General features: G+C 47.3%; 1 protein-coding gene across 3 annotated transcripts in view; it reads left to right on the forward strand.

Moving 5' to 3' along the window:
- ACACA (acetyl-CoA carboxylase alpha) overlaps window positions 1-14034 on the forward strand; it is a 270884-nt gene that overhangs the window by 166622 nt on the left and 90228 nt on the right. For all 3 annotated transcript variants that reach the window (XM_038758869.1, XM_038758870.1, XM_038758871.1), the window contains 4 exons: window positions 6054-6323; window positions 6955-7052; window positions 8697-8817; window positions 10289-10399. In XM_038758869.1, the coding sequence (XP_038614797.1) occupies window positions 6054-6323; window positions 6955-7052; window positions 8697-8817; window positions 10289-10399 (600 nt within the window). The remainder of the gene's footprint in view (window positions 1-6053; window positions 6324-6954; window positions 7053-8696; window positions 8818-10288; window positions 10400-14034) is intronic.

Here is a 14034-nt window from a genome sequence, read left to right on the forward strand (position 1 = left end):
TGACTATCTGCACTTGATGTAATACTGGCTGGTGAACGGAGCAACTTAAAAAGATTCACTGAGGCGGAACAGCATGGGGACAACGAGATGGCGGATGGCGGAGAGCCCTTTCTTAGTAATAATAGTAATAATGGTATTTGTTAAGTGCCGCGTACTTTTCTTAGCTCTGGGGTAGATACAAGGTAATCAGGTTGTCCCACGTGGGGCTCACAGTCTCAATCCCCATTTTACAGATGGGGTCACCGAATAAATACAGAAAATGGAATTGCGTACCGAATGTTTATATTGCACGAAGGCGGAAGTTTGGGAGCTGCGGATTTCAGTAGGTGAAACCAGGGAGAACTCGCCACCTCTTCGAGATTTAATTGGGGGAGACTCGGTGGGGGAGGGGGTTTCAGAAGTTGTAGGATGAGCAGAGGGAGAGGGTTTGACTAGTTGGAAGACGGGAGCATTCCAGGGAAAGGAAGGGACAGCGATGAGAAGGTGACGATCCGTCAGTGGAGGGATCCAACAGATTTCCCTGCGGAGAGCAAAGGGTTCAGGCTGGGATGTTAGTAGAGGAGAGGGATATCATTAAAGGGAGTTTGGGAAGGGGTTTGAGAATAATAATAATAATAATAATAATGTTGGTATTTGTTAAGCGCTTACTATGTGCAAAGCACTGTTCTAAGCGCTTGGGGGGATACAAAGTGATCAGGTTGTCCCACATGGGGCTCACAGTCTTAATCCCCATTTTACAGATGAGGTAACTGAGGCTCAGAGAAGTTAAGTGACTTGCCCAAGGTCACACAGCAGACATGTGGCAGAGCCGGGATTCGAACCCATGACCTCTGACTCCAAAGCCCATGCTCTTTCCACTGAGCCACGCTGCACGTGGCCTATTGGTTGGAGGTCAGGACCTGGGTTCCAATCCTGGCTCCGCCATTTTAAATCTGCAAGTTTTTATTAACTTTAATTTTTAATATTCTTAAATACTACTACTACTAATTCTTAAATCTTAATAAGATTATTAATAAATAATCTTTAATATTAATTAAAGAAAAGCACAGTCCTGAGAGCCAGAAGGACCCAGGTTCTAATCGTAGCTCCATCGCCTGTCTGCCATTACCTTGGGCAAGTCACTTCATTTCTCTGTGCCTCGGTTACCTCATCTGTAAATTGGGGATTAAGACGGTGAGTCCCACTTGGGACATGGACTGTGGCCAACTTGATTAACTTGCATCTACCCCAGCCTGGAAGGAACATAGTGAGCCCTTAACTAGTACCGTTTTTAAAAAAGGATAAAAATCTTTCTATTAATCCATAAGGAAAGCTACATGGTGTGATCAAAGCAGTGAGGTAGAGAAGGCTATGGGTGCATTGAGTGGTGGCCAGAGACTTGCCTTCTAGCCCTGGGTCTGCCACTTGACCTTGGGCAAGTGGTTTCACTTCACTGGCTCCCACTTTCCCCATCTGTAAAATGAGGATAATTCCACCTGCCTTCCCCCATGGATGTGGTGAGGATAAAACAGAGTCCTTGCTGTGAAAGCACTTTGGGAAAATAAAAGCACCAGATAAAAACAAGCAAAATGGAACTTCTCCCATCTAGAATACAGGTTGCTAAGAATTATTACCATCATTATTATTATTAATAATAATAATGACTCCCCAAGCTAATCCACTGCGGGCTTGGGCACTTATTTTAAGCACTTACTTTGTGCCGAGCACAGTTTTAAGCATTGAGGCAGATATATGCTAATGAGGCTGGACACAATCCCCGTCCCAAATGGGGCTTGCAGTCTTAATCCCCATTTTACAGATGAGGTGATGGAGGCACAGAGAAGTGACGTGGCCCGCCCAAGGTCACGTAGCAGACAAGTGCCAGGTCATCTGACTCCCAGGACTGTGCTTTAGCCACCAGGCTAAGCTACTTCATTCGTGCAGAGTAGGGAGCAGTCGGCAATGTCACTTGTGTTGCCGCAGAAAACCTTAGCGTGGCTGGGATTCTCCCCCCTTTTAGACTGTGAGCCCACTGTTGGGTAGGGACTGTCTCTATATGTTGCCAACTTGTACTTCCCAAGCGCTTAGTACAGTGCTGTGCACAAAGTAAGCGCTCAAAAAATACGATTGATTGGGATTGACCCTTCCCCAGTTACAACCAAAGTGGGGGCCTCCTTCGGTCCTTGAATCGGGATAACGCAGTAGGAGCTTCCCGGCCATGCTAACTTCCAGGATTTGGCCGTTAGAGCTGAGCAGCAGTAGAAAAGTTGGTCAGTCCATCTTATGGCTGATCCAGAAGCATTTTATTTCAGCAGAGTGATTTAGAAACCCCTGTGGCCGTGGATGGCCCCGTCCTCTCACCTCAAATTTGGTTCAGTACGTTATGGGCTGCCCAGGGAAGAATCCTTGCTGTTGCTTCAATAAGGGGCGGCCCGGGTAGTGGTAGACCCTGAGGAAGTGTACGGAGGAGAAGGGAGATATTGGCACTTTTGGGCCTAGCCAAGCAGGAGTAAATAACAGGGTGGGGGGAAGAGTGGGATATAGTGCCTAGGTGATTGCAGATTGGGCCTTGTCGCTTGCCGAGCTGACTCTCCAGGAGACAAAGCCATGGACTTTGGTACCCAAAATGATACCCAATGTTATCTCAAGCATATTCACCCTTCCAATCCCCTGGAATAGCAAGCTCCGACTCATAAAGGAGGAAATCGACTTTTCTGGGAATGGTAGAATGTGGAAATTGACCGACTCTAAGTTCGTTATGGGTAGGGAACGTGGCCGCTACTACTTTTAATTCTCTTGTACACTCCCAAGCTGTTAGTATGGTGCTCTGCACCTAGTAAAGCGCTCAATAAATATGACTGGCTCAACTGGCCAGATGGTATTTTTTTAGCGCCTTGTCATCATCATCATCAGTCGTATATATTGAGCGCTTACAATGTGCAGAGCACTGTACTAAGCGCTTGGGAAGTACAAATTGGCAACATATAGAGACAGTCCCTACCCAACAGTGGGCTCACAGTCTAAAAGGGGAAGACAGAGAACAAAACCAAACATACTAACAAAATAAAATAAATAGAGTAGATATGTACAAGTAAAATGAATAAATAGAGTAATAAATATGTACAAACATATATACATATATACAGGTGCTGCGGAGAAGGGAAGGAGGTAAGAAGGGGGGGATGGAAGGGGGGCGAGGGGGAGAGGAAGGAAGGGGCTCAGTCTGGGAAGGCCTCCTGGAGGAGGTGAGCTCTCAGCAGGGCCTTGAAGGGAGGAAGAGAGCTAGCTTGGCGGATGGGCAGAGGGAGGGCATTCCAGGCCCGGGGGATGACGTGGGCTGGGGGTCGATGGCGGGACAGGCGAGAACGAGGTACGGTGAGGAGATTAGCGGCGTAGGAGCGGAGGGTGCGGGGTGGGCTGTAGAAGGAGAGAAGGGAGGTGAGGTAGGAGGGGGCGAGGTGATGGACAGCCTTGAAGCCCAGGGTGAGGAGTTTCTGCCTGATGCGCAGATTGATTGGTAGCCACTGGAGATTTCTGACGAGGGGAGTGATATGCCCAGAGCGTTTCTGGACAAAGATAATCCGGGCAGCAGCATGAAGTATGGATTGAAGTGGAGACACACATGAGGTTGGGAGATCAGAGAGAAGGCTGATGCAGTAGTCCAGACGGGATAGGATGAGAGCTTGAATGAGCAGGGTAGCGGTATGGATGGAGAGGAAAGGGCGGATCTTGGCAATGTTGCGGAGCTGAGACCGGCAGGTTTTGGTGACGGCTTGGATGTGAGGGGTGAATGAGAGAGCGGAGTCGAGGATGACACCAAGGTTGCGGGGTTGTGAGACGGGAAGGATGGTAGTGCCATCAACAGAGATGGGAAAGTCAGGGAGAGGACAAGGTTTGGGAGGGAAGACAAGGAGTTCAGTCTTCGACATGTTGAGCTTTAGGTGGCGGGCAGACATCCAAATGGAGATGTCCTGAAGGCAGGAGGAGATGCGAGCCTGGAGAGAGGGGGAGAGAGCAGGGGCAGAGATGTAGATGTAGATGTGTGTGTGCAGAGCGCTGTAGCAAGCGCTTGGGAGAGTACAGTAGCTTTAAACATGATGGATCCCTGCCTTCAAGGAGCTTGCAGTCTCAGCCCATGTAAGTCAGGAATTGTACTGTTTTGGGGCTAAACCCTCAAGGCCTGGGAATCCTGGTCTTTGGTACGGTTACGGTGCACTCTACCGAGAAATAGATGGTGAGGGGAGTGGAAATGGAATGGCTTGCCTTTCTTTCTTTTGTTTTAAATTAGAAAGAGGGAGAACATGTGAAAATACTTCCCTTGCTCCTCTGTGTAGGCACTACATTACCCCGCTCCGCAGGACTGATAAGAAACTGTCGGTAGTGATCCAGTTGCCGTGTGCCACGCTTTGGATAATTCTCTCCTCCCTTCCTCCGTCTTTAATGAACAGATACAGTAATACCTTTTCTCAGAAGGTGATTGGATTTTTTCTATGTATAATATCCATTTTGATTTGTACTTGGCCAAAGGTATGATGCATTAAATGGCTCTTATCTATCTGGTTTTTCTTTTTTTTTTTTTTTCCTCCCCCCACCACCGATGTTGGGAATCGCAAACGGCTGTGGGGAGGGCTTCAACCAATGTGATTGCAGTGGATGTGCAATTGGATTGAGGAATGTGTACTCAGAGCTTATGATCGCTGGCCCGGCCGAGTCTAGGTGATGCATGTGGCTTTCCCGGCGATGCTGCTATTTACATCTGTTAATGGCACTTCTTGATGGCCGGCTCCCCAATGAGGTGATATGCAGCCGTCGAGAGATGAGGAACTGAAGCTGCAGATGTTGCCGGGCTCCATTAGGCAGGACCAGGAGAGCTCATCTGGCAGGCTTTGTATTTTTTTTTTTTTTTTTAAAAGAGAAAGAAAAGAAGGAAAACAAATGAAAGCATTACTTATCCAGGTATGGAGAGGAAGACAGGCGGGCAGTGAAAAACTGCAGCGGAGGCCGAGAAGCAATGAAAGAAAAAGAAATAGAAGTGAGGAAATGAAAGAGATCTAACCCCCGAAATAGGAGGTTAAAACAGGAGACATCTGAGCGGGAGGGAGAAAGAAATGTCACCCATTCCTTACAGGCCAGGATGGTTGACTTATGTGATTTACCCGATGTCATTTAATTCAGGGTCAGGTGTTGGCTAACAAATCACACTCCAGCAGGAAACTAGGTCCTCCTATACCCTGGCTCCTTAGCACCGGAGAAAGGAGCCCCAGTCATATCTCCTCCAAGAAGCCTTCCCTGACTATCCTCTCTCTTCCCCACCCTATCCGCCCCACCTTCTGTGCCGCCTTCACACTTGGGCTCATACCCCTTAAGGACTTTAATACCCTACTCCCAACCCCACAGCACAGGATATATCCCTATCCTTACCCTCTGTCCCTTCTCCTAGCTGTAATTTCTTTTAATGTCCGTTCTCCCACTAGATTGTAAGCTTCCTGAGGAAGTTTTCCAATATAAAAGATAGCCGTTTTCTCCATACGCATCCTTCCCCCTCCCTTGCTATCTCTCTCTCCTCCGTTGTCCCCTGCCTCTCTCTCCATTCTTTTCCCCGTCATTTCCAGATGTTGTAGAGTTTTTCTCAGTTTGGGCAAGAGGTGAGGTGGAGATATGCAGATGTTGGGGTTGGGCAGCAAATTGGGATTTTGAGGATTTCATTTCCAACTCTGACCGATCCCCTTTCTCCTGACTGAGGCATTAGATAAACCCTTTGAACACTGGGCGCTCCATTTTCCCCACCTCTTTGAGCTCGTTCAATGAAGGAGTTCCTGCAGGGCAAATGAGATTCTATACAAACGCCGTATTTTGGTGCTTATTTGGTGAAATGCGCAGGTACCCTCTTCCTCTTATCTCCTTGACGGCACAGCAAGTGAGCATTGCCGATCATGGTGCCCTGCGAGGATAGCTAGGTAAAAAATCTAATTTTTTCTGAGGAATACGCTCCGCCTGCGGGACTCGGCGATATTTATCGAGCGCTTCAAGGCCCTTCCGATTTTATTTTCAACTTTGGCTTTCTACCTTCGCAGATCGGCATGGTAGCCTGGAAAATGACTCTTAAGAGCCCCGAGTACCCAGAGGGCAGAGACATCATCGTCATCGGCAACGATATCACTTACCGAATTGGGTCCTTTGGGCCACAGGAGGACATCTTATTTCTGAGGGCCTCTGAGCTTGCCAGAGCACAAGGTATCCCCCGCATTTACGTGGCGGCGAACAGCGGAGCGAGGATTGGGTTAGCCGAAGAGATCCGCCACATGTTTCAAGTGGCTTGGGTGGATCCTGCCGATCCGTACAAGGTAAGGAGACTGAAAAGCAAAGAAGCGGCGAGCCCGACGTGGTCTATGACGGTAAACTTCTGAGTTTGACTTAAACGCCCGGCTATTCAGCGGCCTAAAATGGGAGAAGCACGTTGGTCCCAGTAAAAGGCGAGGGAATAACCATTTAGCAATTTGCTCACTGACTTCTAGGTTCTGTTCCAGATCTCCCACCGACTTGCTTTATAAACGAAATCTCTCCGTCTCCCCATCTCCTTAGGAGTTCTCTCAGGGTGCTAGTCTGGATTGGAGAAACGCAATCACATTCATTAGCTTCGTTTTAGCAGGGACGTTTCTATTTCTTTAAGAAGTGTCATTGAAAGCAGATAAATGGCCCATCTCCAGATGCTGATGGGAATGAAACGAACGGAATTTGTTTGCAGTTAAAGCCGGAGGTGTCTTGTTTCACGGACAGATAGTCAGTCACGGGAGGAACAGCTACCTCTTTCTTTCAAAGCCCAACTCTCCCCGTTCGTATTATATTAGGCTGCGCCTCTCAAGAGGTGCCGTGGCAATTTGAAGATATCTTTGGAGCGGGGAGCCATTGCGTTTTGTTGTACTTATCCGATGCCCGTCGACAAATAATCAGTTCAAAAACATCTGTGCCTCACAGGGATACAAGTACTTGTATCTGACTCCTCAAGATTACAAGAAAGTCAGTGCCCTGAACTCGGTTCACTGTGAGCATGTGGAGGATGAAGGAGAATCCAGGTAGGTGCACTCGTATCGACAGTGACTATTCAGAGTCATTCTGGCTGACTCCAGATTTCTGGACGGGTAGCAGGGAAAGGCAGTTTTCTTGTCTGTCCGCTGGTGACTAAGATCTCGTACCCCGTTGCTGTGTTGAAATCGTGGGTCTAGACGGGAAAATCTGAAGTTTGGATTCTTTCATCGATATCGTAATAGATGTAAGGTTTGCTGTGACAGAATGATGCGACTAGAGAAACAGTGGAAAGCCCCTGGTTGGTTGTGGGGAGGGTGAGGGCGGGTGGGGAAAGGGGGCTGGGGGTGAGGGGAGTAAAAGAGGGAGGGCTTGCCCTCCTTGGGATGTCGAATAGGGCTGTGACTCTAGGGAGTCGGCTTCAGGTGTTTGTGCATAAATGTGTACAGTGAGAGTGTGAAGAAAGCACATGTGTTTCAGGCTGGAGCTGCTCAGTGCCTTCAACCCTGGGGAGAGGAGTTGTAGGCGGGGATGGGACGCTGAGTACAGAGATTGACTGGGAAAACGGGAGTGCAAAGGAAGGGTTAAGTACGGAAGGATTTGGGAGAACGGGAATCGGAGACGACAAATCAGGAATGGATTGGGAGGGTAAAGAAAAGGAACTGATGAGAAGGACGGAAATAAGGAAGGAAGCAAAGGAAAATGAAAGGGAAGCAGTAACAGCCTCTATGGGATATTTATTTATTATTCCAATTTACAAAAACGTGCCCAATGCCAAGCCCTCTGGGCACACATACAACAATAAATAATATATGCCCGTCTCTACTTTCCAACTTTGTATTTTTCCTCCCTTTTATTAGTTCCATTCCCCATCTCCCAGTTCCCATTATCAGCTGCTGCTCCTAATCCCCTGCCAAGAAGACAGATGAGTGTCTCCCATCAGAGCTACAGGAGGTTTTCTGGGCAACTTCATCAGCCACTTACCTCCACCCTCGCTCCATATTCCCCTGCAGAAGGCTGGGCCTGTGAATTTCCGTGGGTTGCCACTGGTCAGTTTGAGGGAATGGGACAGTTACTGGGGAAGGGATGCCACTTGTCGGTGCCCGGCTGTTGGCTTGGATCATTCGAAGTCTCCAGAATGCAGCGGCCACTGTTTATTTCACAGGGATACATGCGATGCCTGCCCTTATGGAGCTGGCTACCGAAAGTTGAGTAGAGAGGCGTGCCATAAACACACATAAAAGAGGCGAAGGGAAAGGTGTACCCACATAAAAGGAGAGGCATAGAAAGAGCGATTGGGTGCTAAACAATCATTAAGAATAATAATGATGGTATTTGTTAAGCGCTTTCAATGTGCCAAGCACTATTCTGAGCGCTGGGGTAGATACGACGTAATCTGGTTGTCCCACATGGGGCTCGCAGTCCTAATCCCTATTTTACAGATGAGGTAACTGAGGCCCAGAGAAGTTAAGTGACTTGCCCAAAGTCACACAGCTGATAAGCGGCAGAGCTGGGATTCGAACCCGTGACCCGGGCTTTTGCCACTTAGCCACCCTGCAGTTTCCACTACGGAAACTTTTAACTTTGCAGCCTTTTAATAGTGCCCCCCACCCCCTTTCCTCCAATGTGGTTAGCTACTACCGGATACAAGAGCTTTGTTAGTCTTCATCGGTTTTTCTGATTATCTCCGTTAGGTACAAGATAACAGATATTATCGGGAAGGAAGATGGCTTTGGAGCAGAGAACTTGAGAGGCTCTGGGATGATTGCTGGAGAGTCCTCATTGGCCTACGACAAGATAATCACCATCAGCTTGGTAAATTCCCTCCTTTCAGACCGCAGTTGAGCCGTATTTCATAGCGAGGACCACAGTATCACCTTGGCCTCTCTCACCGCTGTCATGGCCTGGGTTGGGGAGTTGGTTAAAAAGGACACTTGCAGATCACTAGAAGTCTGGGTCCTGAAATGACTGGTCACCCCCAGCCTAGGTTACCTTATTTAGGTGTACGCAGGCTTAAAGCTCTTTAGCTGATGGGGCCGAATCCTCAGAGTTGTCGGACCTTTGCGTCTCTACCATAACGGGTGGCACACCGGGCCCTCCTTAGGAACTGAAGGGGCTGGGGCAAGTCACCTGGGTTAAAGCTCTCGGTCTAGGGAGTATTCAGGAAGCCTTGCTTCCCCCTTCCTGTCATCGATTTTCCTGCCTGCCTGCTCCTGGCTAGATTGTAAACTCTCTGAGTGCTGGGATCATGTCTACTAACTTTATTTGGCTCTCCCAAGTGCATGGAACAGTGCTCTGCACAGAGCAAACAATAAATACCATTGACTGATGGAGTGAAACTCCTTACCAGTACAGTAGTTCTGCCCTGAAAATGCCATCCTTTTACCCCTTCCCACTCAACGGATTTGTTTTGGAGCCGATTTAATCCTTTATAGAGCGGCTCTGCTGTCCGAGGAGGGGTGGGGAAGACAGGGCCTTGGGCAGCCCCCTTTTTCCAAGGGGCAGCTGTGATGGCAGGAATAGTACGGCTCATCGAAATCTACCACGGATAGTTTTCCTTCATTCTTAAAGGTGCCACCGACAGTGAAATTCATTCATTCATTCAATCGTATTTATTGAGCACCTGCTGTGTGCAGAGCACTGCACTAAGCGCTTGGGAAGTACAAGTTGGCAACAGATAGAGATGGACCCTGCCCAACAGTGGGCTCACAGTCTAGATGGGGGAGACAGAGAACAAAACATATTAACAAAATAAAATAAGTAGAATAAATATGTACAAGCAAAATAAATAGAGTAATAGGTGGCTAGATTGTAAATGGGTGGTGTGTGCCTGTAAAGACCAATGAGGAACCCACAGTCCTGCAAACAAAAAGGCTGACCCTTGTTATTTGGGGTTGGCAGCACCCCAAACCCCCTTTTACTCATCAGTTCAATCTCCTTTTCCCAAAAATATGTTAGCTAAATGGACGGATCTGTATTTTAACGCTTCTCTTCTTGGCCGCTCTATACAGGTGCTCATCTGCAATGAAATAGCCAAAAAGTAGGGGGTTTGACAAAGACAAAGTAGACCAAAAGCCCAGCTTAGTTTGAAAATTAGGAAACCAAAGTTTGGGGTGTGGCGGGTTGTTTGTTTTTTAAATACTTGGGTCGGAAAGTTAGTTATAAAAGCACCGAAGCATGAACATTTCAGCATCATTCCATCCCTAAATAGGTTTGTTAGAGTAGAGCAGGTAGATATTTGATGGGAGATTTATTTTTTTTAAACTACTTTTTTTTTTTTAATAAGGTTTCATGTCGGGCCATTGGGATTGGGGCATATCTTGTCCGATTGGCCCAGAGAACTATCCAGGTTGAGAACTCACATTTGATTTTGACGGGAGCTGCAGCCCTTAATAAAGTAAGTGCCTTGGTTTGGGGGGTAATTTTCTATGGGGGTGTTCCTTGTAATGAATTCATATTGTAAACTCAAGGCCCGAATGGGACATTGGTTGTCCATTTAATCCAAATTAGCCCTAATATCTTTCACTTCCACCGGCTCTCAGGTTTTCAGAGCAGCCGAGATTTGAATACTCCGCAGAGCGTGAAGTGACTCTTTGTCCCAGTTTCCCGAGCTCTGTTTGTGGATCTATTAATACCTTTGAAGGCTGGGCGGAGAATGGGCAAAAGGTTGCAAGTGTATCGGGGCCCTTTGTCAGAGAGTACCTCACTGTTGCGATGAACATGTTGCTTTGGGATGCTAGAACATTAGAAAATTTAGTGTTTATGCTGAACCATGTTGCTTCCTCCTCTTTCCACAAGTCATTTTTTCTTACCCTCCTCTTCTTCCTCTACTGCCACAGTCTAGAACTTAACTTTTTTTTTTTTTGGTATTTGTTAATCACATACAATTTGCGAAACACTGGGATTGATTCAAGATAATCACGTTGGACACATTCCTTGTCCCACATGGGCCTCACGGTCTAAGAAGGAGAGAGTGGGATTGAATCCACATTTTGCAGATGAGGAACCCGAGGCACTAAGAAATTAAGTGATTTTCCCAAGGTCTCGCAGCAGGCAAGCGGCAGAGCCGGGATCAGAACCCGAGCGCTCCAGCTCCCAGGCCCATGATACTTTTCCTTCCCTTCTCCCGTGCCTCCCATTACAGACCCTTCTCCCCCAGCCATCCCTAGTCCCTCTTCTCTGCCCTTGCTCTTCTCCTCCAGGACGTTGTTTCTGAGAACTGGAGCTTCTTGCATCTCCTCATGCTGCCTATCATTAGGCTGCCCTCCAGGATCTGAGGTGGAGCTCTCCCCTGCTTGTTGCCATCTTGGTTAGTGGTCTGGCCTGTAAATTTGCGCTTGAAAGTTCAGAAGAAACCGTAGAGAAAGGAGAATACACTTCACTCTGCGGGACAAAAGACTTCCTGAGTAGGCCAGTTCCAACTCCAATTGGAACACTCACCCACTCCTAACCCTTTCTGATGAAAAAAAATCTCAAAAAAAATACTTCTTGAGATGATTGTCATTAATAATAATGCATAATCTAATCCAATCAGATAAAGAAACCGGTTGGAAGTTCAGCATTTCTTGATGATTGCCATAATAATGCATAATCCAATCCCCATGTAGACTCTAAGCTCCTTGGGCAGGCAGCGTGTCTACCAATTCCGTTGTATGATACTCTCCCAAGTGCTTAGTACAGTGCTGTGTATGCAGTAAGCACTCAGTTAATACCACTGATTGATCAGTGAATACCATTAGCAGTGATTAATACTATTTACTAAGTAGTTACTATTAGCTAAGAGCTGAGGCAGGTACAGGGTGATCAGATCGGACCCAATCTCTCCTGGACATGGAGCTCCCAGCCAAAGAGGGAGGGCGAACCGATATCTCATCCCATTTGGGCAGTTGAAGAAACTGGAGCAAAGATAAGTTAAGTGACTCACCCAGGGTCACACAGCTGGGTCTAGAACCCAGGCCTCCTGATTCCCAGATCCACTCTCTTTCCCCTAGGCAATAGCCAATAATTATTCAGCCTGGCTCTGTCCGCCAGTGGTGTTGACTTGACCTTCGAGGATCGCCCTGACTCGGAGCCAAGAATGTTTTGCCTTTTTCCAATCTGGCCGCCACTTTCCCTGCGATTAAAGGGGTTAGGCTTGCATCACTTGAATCTTTGCCTTAGAGTTTCTGATGCCAATCAGCTGTGGAAGGCCTGGGCATATGTCTCTCTTTGGCTTTGAGAAGATGGTGGGGCCTGGCCTTACCCTGTGGCGGGAGATAAAACCAGCTTGAGCTTTTGGAAACAACGTGGACCTCACCTCTGCCAAGAGCAGCAACAAACTCAGCCTTCCCCCTCCATGGGAAATAACTTCTGCATAGTAATTGTTAACTGGCATTGTAGCCGACAGTTGGCAGGGGATTTATTTTCAAGTTACTCATTTAGATACTTTCCTCTGAAGAGTATCGATAGGTGTCGAAGAGAGTTTTGGTGTGACTCGACTTGGAGAAAGTGTGTGGAGAGGAAATTCATTCCCACTGCCCGGGCATTGAACTCCACATCCATATGGAAGCCTAACTTCCCCAGTGAATCCCTTTATTACTGGATTTTTTTTTCCTCCCAGATTCTTGCAGAAATGGAAGGGTCTCCAACCTCCTCCAACTTAGGAAAGGTGCTTTTTTTTTTTCTTGCCCAGAAGCATGCTTGTATTTACCGAGCTTCATTCAGGCTGAAAAGCATTCACATTTTTTTCCTAATGCATTGGCTGATCTGTTACTGATCAAGTTCGTTATACTTACCTTTTTTCCCAGCCCAAGGGGTTGATTGCTGAGGGAAATGTCTACTTGGAGGGGAAAGAAAAATCAGGCTGCAGCAATAACTTACCAAAGAAAGCAGGTCTCCTGAAGGACATTATCATTTTGAGCTGAAGGTAGTGATCAGTTCTGGAGGTTACCTAATCCCGTTCTGCCTCCTGCACCGTTTTCATGTCAGTGCTCCTTAAGTATAGAGTCATCTCCCCATAAGACATCCGATTTCATGCAGATTCATTAAGAACATCCTATCAACCCCTTTGCCTGCCAGGTGGGAAGAAGGAAACTATAGGAAAGCTTCACGCTCACGTGCTGTCTCTTGCTCTTTCTCTCTCGGCCTATTTTTCTCTCTCCGTGCCTGTCTCTGTGTCTCTCCTCAAACAGCTTTTTCATCTCTTTCATTTTTAGCCTCGATTCATCTGCATATGAAAGGGGTGCATACGTGTGTGTATGGGAGATTAGGGGGGAGAGGGGATATGAAGAAAACCCCAAACCCTCTGCATTCTCTGTCCCTCCCTCCCCCCCCTTATTTTTTTGGCCTTTATCCTTTCCCGTTGAACATGGGGGTGAGGGATGGAGATTGGGGGAGGTGGTGCGTAGAGGTTGTCAGATTTTTTTTTTCCTGTGAGTGTGTGCGCGTGCCGATCCCGTTGACCCCTTTGAAAATTGAAATAATGATAATGCGTGTCTCCTGACTGCATCAAAGTATCAGCACATCAAAAGCCAGGAGGCATGAAATGCAAATGATAAAGTGAAAGCAGATGGATTGTGCATGATCGCCCGATGCCCAATGAATTTTAAAAGGTGCTGGTTTGCAAGTGGGGGGAGGATGGGGGACTGAAATAAACACGTTATCCCTGCAATTTTTTTTTTTGTTCTTGACGCTCACTCCTGACAATATTTTTTCACACTTCAGTGAGCACCCAGTCCATCTCTCCCTCTCTCTCTCTCTCTTTCTCCCTCTCTCTTTCTTTCTCGCGCGCTCTCTCTCTCCCCCCTCCCCAATCCTTTCTCCGTCTACCTTGTACACGTCTCAGGTCATGTCGCTGCAGCTCCGGTGGAAATAATAAGATATAAACCACGAGGTTGTTATTTGCATAGAAATAGCATGGAGCCCCAGGCAGCAAGGGAGAAGGACACAGAGATCATTTGTCTAAAATTTTAATGAAAACTTTTGCTGAGGCAGAGATTTTTTTTTTTTAACTTTTCCTTCTTCCCCTCAACCCTTCCTCCCTCTGTCTACCCC

The sequence above is a fragment of the Tachyglossus aculeatus genome, chromosome 17 (assembly GCF_015852505.1).
Source record: "Tachyglossus aculeatus isolate mTacAcu1 chromosome 17, mTacAcu1.pri, whole genome shotgun sequence".
In the NCBI taxonomy this organism is placed as follows: Eukaryota; Metazoa; Chordata; class Mammalia; order Monotremata; family Tachyglossidae; genus Tachyglossus; species Tachyglossus aculeatus.